The following is a 4,713-nucleotide window of genomic DNA, read 5'->3' on the forward strand; positions in this document are numbered from 1 at the left end:
GCCCTCCGGTCCCCACCCGACCCGCCAGTCGCAGATCGGTGCGGAAGGCTACCTTAGCATTTGCCCGGCAGATGAGGTCACCGATGAAGACTGGCTCGTCTTGCCTGACGTCGTTGGCCCTGATGATGCCCGACAAGAGCGCCTCCAACTCCACTGGCACGACAACACCGCCCTGCGCAAGGATCAGCGCGATCAAGATCGGCTCCCCGAAGGGTGGGATCAAGCCTACGACCCCACGACAGGCGCCTACTACTACATTGACCACCGAACAAAGTCTACCACGGCATGACACCCCTCGCGGATTTTTTTTCCTTAATTTGTTTTTTCTTTCTTCTTTGTTCTTTATCCTACAGCAACATGTCGCACTCAAAATCTCATCACTTTGCGCCCTTTGCCACTGTGCTCATAGTGGGAGCACCCGCGAAGCAAATTTCCACAGTCACAAGCCAATGTAGGTCGCAGCCCCAAGGCCTGCCCCTGCGCAGCCTTCTCTTTGCTCCCATCTCATTCTTACCCACTTTGCCTCTTAGCCCTGCCTGACATTGACGGTGGGCATGGACTGCCCCGTGCGAGTTACCGTCCGTGAGCTCAGTCCCGGCCTTCAAGCTTCCGGTGTGTTTCTTGTCACAATCCCATCAAGCACGTATCACCCCCAATACCTGGAGCGGCTTACCCCAGAACCGTGACTGAGGGACCTTGCCTGCTGGTAGGCGATGGAGCCGAAGCACAGAGTAGTACAGAAACATCCGATGCCGGCATCGCCACCATTCACCTCATTGGCTACATGGAACTCTCCGACGGCCGCGTGGTACAAGACAAAGAGCCCATTGGCCGGCTTGAGTTTGCCTTTATGCGCGGCCTCCAGCTCTTCTTGCAAACACTTGCCAGCTGCCCCCATGTTTTTTTCGACATTACAGGTCCTCTGCAAGACGTCATTCCCCCTCGTTCAAGACGTGACTCCTCGGAAATACAGTCGGAAGCCGCCGACAAATACAGCCAGGCTCTGCAACTCAAGCGCCTGCGTCAACAAACTCGCTTCCCAAATTTTTGTGAGTCGCCTTTTTTGTGCCCAGTTTCGCCCCCCATCGACCACTGTTGTTCCGCCTTTTTCGATGGCTGACTAGCTGGCTCTGCTGTAGATCAAGTGCTGTCGACGCCCTTCGACTGGTCGGCGCAGGCTTCCCGCCCTCGGGAGAGTGAGTGTTATGGCAACACGTAGAGATTCTTCATCTCGACCCCTCCTGAACCATGGTTTCTCACATGTTGATTTCTTAATCTCGCCCCATCTTGCAGCGGCATTGGACGAGGAAACTTTTCGTGCATTCAAGTCTGACGAGGGTCGACTTGAAGACTTGGAAGCCCTTCGCAAAGTTGTCTTTTTCAAGGGCATCCGCCCTGCCTTCCGCCGCGAGGTTTGCTGTGCCTCCACGCAACTTACTTTCTGTTTCTGATTGGACCTGACCCCGTGGTTTGGTTGTCGTCGGTTTTCTGGCGGTGTTCCAGGTTTGGTTGATTTTGTTAGGTGTCGTCAATGTTGGCATCGAAGATGGCCAGCGAAGCGAGGCCCTGCGCCAACTCCACCGGGAATACTACGAGCTCAAACAAAGCTGGGTTCGCCTTCCCAGCTCGGACACACGCCTCAATCGTATCTTGCAGACCATCATCAAGGTATGGGGTTTTGGTTTTCCTGGCTGATGCATCCTTTCAAGTGAAAACAACCTGTTGTTGGTTTTGGGCCGTCACCTTCTATGACTCTTGCGTGCGACCAACCACGACTGACAACCGACATCTGGCTTTGTCGACCCGCTTCTTGTCGCGAGACAGGATGCCCAACGCACGGATCGTCACTTTCCAATGTTTGCGCGGCGAGACAGCGAGTGGCTTAATGCTCTTCTGGACATTCTGGCCACGTTTGTGAACCACCACAATGTCGACTATGTACAGGGCATGTCGGACATTCTTGCGCCTCTCGTGGCTGTGTTTCAGGACGAGGCCGTGGCCTACTTTGCATTCGACCGTCTAATCAAACGCTTCAGCGCCACCTTTGAGGATCAAGGCGTGGGCATTCATCTGCGTCTGGACGCGCTACGCTCTCTCACCGAGCTGCTCCTGCCAGATGTCTTCAATTTTCTGTGTCAGCGCGATCAAATGCAAATGTTCTTTGCCTACCGGTGGTTGCTTCTTGACTTCAAGCGCGAGTTTTCTTTGGAAGAGGTACGGGGCGTTCCATGGCTTGTCATTGGAAATGGTACACTGAGAGCTCACCCTCTGCTCTACTGTGGCGCAGACGTGCGAGCTATGGGAGACGATCTGGTGTGACTATCGCAGTGATTGCTTCAATCTCTTTATCGCAACGGCCATCATGGCTGAAAACGAAGCTTTCATCCTTGACGAGTCTCGGCCCGAGCATGAATTGCTTGAAATGCTCACCAGCCTCCCGACGCGCGTTGACGTTCAAGCCGTCCTCCGCCGTGCTCGACAGGTTGGTTGACTTTGATGACCGAGCGAGGGGATGTTGTTGGTCGTTGTTGTCGTTGTTGTCCATATGGGAAGCCTCTCTTTACCACTCTTTCTGGCTTCGCCTCGCCTTTGCAACGCTTACGTTGAGATGTGCCTCTTTGATGACGTTGCCTTCTCAGCTTCTGTATCGCTCCTTGGAACTTCCTTTGCCAAAAGACTTGGCTGAGCTCATCAAGGTACGTGAGTGAAGCACGTTCATGGCATCAAATTTGCGCAAAAGGCTCACTTGAAACTGATGACCGTAGCCTTTTCCTGTCGAGGTTGCCCTTGCCGACGGCGCAGTCGTGGTCAACGAACGGTCTGCAGAGACGCCAACCGAGCTGCCCGACCGCGAGTCAGCAACTGTGACTCCCTCACCAGACTCTCCTACAGCCCCGCAGTCTTCTTCAGATGCAATTATCGCGGTGGACGGCACAGACCAGTAATATGGGATGGTCGGGTGCTGCCTTGCTGCCCCGCACTTTGCAAAGCAAGCCTGGGCCCAGGCTTGGCGCACTTTAGCCCGTTTTTCGGTTTAGGACTCGTGCAACTGATTTGTTCGAATTGAAGCCAAGATTATTCATCTGATGCCCCACGACTCGATTTGGAGCCCATTTAGGGGTGTGCTGAAATGCCTCGCGAGCTAGAATACAAGTGGCACGAAACTTTGAGCATACACAAGTCAATTAGAAAAAAAAAAAAACAGAAACAGCTCTCCCAAACGGCGAGCTGGCCTTGCAGAATGAGAAAAATTAAACTGAAAAAAATCTACATCCACTGTTCAAAAATGTCCGTCAAGAAGATGGTGACGGTCACCGGGATGGCAACGGCAATCATGTTCTTAGCCACGCCTCGCCAGACAAAGCGTGGGCCTAGGCACAGATAGACACCACGTGAGCACTTGATGTGCAACGAACGTGGTGCGGAAGGAAGGCGCACGACAAAAGTATCGAAACGCACCTTCGGTTTGATAGAGAGAACGAATAGCAGGGACCATGCCAAGATCGGTGCGAAACATGTGATTGCGAATAACGTCAAAGGGGTTGGTCAAAATGGCGCCAGCGGTGCCTGCCACCACGGCCTTTTTGGCCGAGCGTACTAGCCAGCCTAGACGATCCTGCTCCTTGTTGACGGGGGCCAAGGAGCGGTCCATGGCCTGTTTGACCAAGACGGCCGTCACGTATTTGGGCACAGTCTTGGCAATCCCTGCACTCAAGCCGTGCCACAATCCCGCGTAGCCTACGTTGCCCGCGCACCCCAACCGTCAAGGCTGATGAGAACTCGTCGGACCGGTCCCAAGTCAGTGTGGTGTGCTTTTCACCGAGGAAAAAAAAACAGAGGGTGCAAAGGAGCCGCACCTCGACGGTGGACAATGTCACGACCAATGGCTAGGACGGAGGAGTGGGGTGAGGCCGGGTCTTGCAGCATGATGCTGCAACGGACGAGGGGCATATTGACAATTTGGACGCCGATTGAGAGTGCAAGCGGAGGCAGCACCACGGCGACGGCCTTGGGAGCACCGGCTTCCGTGAGATGTTTCCTGGAGTGAACAGAATGCAACATGAGAGATAGCCAAGGGGGAACTGAGGGCCAGCAAAGGGACGAAAAGTCAAACCGGCCAAAGTCAGAGCCGTAAAAGATGGCTGCTCGCGCCCAGGTCATGCCGGCTACGACGTGAATGGCGGCCCGATAGGGAGGCTACGCGCGCGTTGAAGACGGCATTGTGAGGACTTGGAGCAAAGAGCTGGAGCAAACCAATGAGCACCAGACGCACCTGCATGGCCTCGATAAACTGGCCAACAAAGGTTGTGCTCTGCAGCTTAAACCCTGAAGGGGGGCGGGAGCGCGACAGGAAGAAACGCGACAGTGAGGCACGAAACCCAACCTGTATCGGTCTGTACGCAATTCAATCACAAATGAGGAAGGGCACGTACCAGCTTGGCCAATGGCAGAGGCCTTCCACAAGGGATAATTGAGGAGGGCAGCACAGCCCGAGGCCGCAAAGGCCGCGACGGGCGACTTGCCCTCGCCGTTGGTCATGATGATACCAGTCCCCGGCACGCCACTCATTCCATCCTCACCCACGGTGGACCAATTCCCCTCAACCCAAACGAACCACTTCTTCAATCACCACCACCGCCACCACCACCACTGCCGCTGCCGCCTCCGCGACCGCCGCTACCGCTGCCGTTCACCTAGAAAAAAAAAACCTGG

General features: G+C 54.8%; 2 protein-coding genes across 2 annotated transcripts in view; one reads left to right on the forward strand and one right to left on the reverse strand.

Annotated features, from left to right (window-relative positions):
* The window catches only part of MONBRDRAFT_12799 (uncharacterized protein), a gene marked incomplete at both ends in the record, with an annotated part of 5,725 nt that extends 2,780 nt beyond the window's left edge, over window positions 1-2,945 (forward strand). The window contains 8 exons of the mRNA XM_001750664.1: window positions 354-451; window positions 711-1,049; window positions 1,294-1,412; window positions 1,504-1,668; window positions 1,825-2,214; window positions 2,288-2,482; window positions 2,640-2,696; window positions 2,781-2,945. Of these exons, the coding sequence (XP_001750716.1) occupies window positions 354-451; window positions 711-1,049; window positions 1,294-1,412; window positions 1,504-1,668; window positions 1,825-2,214; window positions 2,288-2,482; window positions 2,640-2,696; window positions 2,781-2,945 (1,528 nt within the window). The remainder of the gene's footprint in view (window positions 1-353; window positions 452-710; window positions 1,050-1,293; window positions 1,413-1,503; window positions 1,669-1,824; window positions 2,215-2,287; window positions 2,483-2,639; window positions 2,697-2,780) is intronic.
* Window positions 2,946-3,267: 322 nt separating this feature from the next.
* Window positions 3,268-4,161, reverse strand: MONBRDRAFT_30221 (uncharacterized protein; the record flags this gene model as incomplete). Its single annotated transcript, XM_001750694.1, has 4 exons — window positions 3,268-3,371; window positions 3,460-3,738; window positions 3,858-4,039; window positions 4,115-4,161. The coding sequence occupies 4 exons, from the start codon at window positions 4,159-4,161 to the stop codon at window positions 3,268-3,270; spliced, it is 612 nt and encodes a 203-aa protein (XP_001750746.1).
* Between the last annotated feature and the right edge of the window lie 552 nt (window positions 4,162-4,713).

Source organism: Monosiga brevicollis, genomic scaffold, assembly GCF_000002865.3.
Source record: "Monosiga brevicollis MX1 MONBRscaffold_46 genomic scaffold, whole genome shotgun sequence".
Taxonomy (NCBI): Eukaryota; class Choanoflagellata; order Craspedida; family Salpingoecidae; genus Monosiga; species Monosiga brevicollis.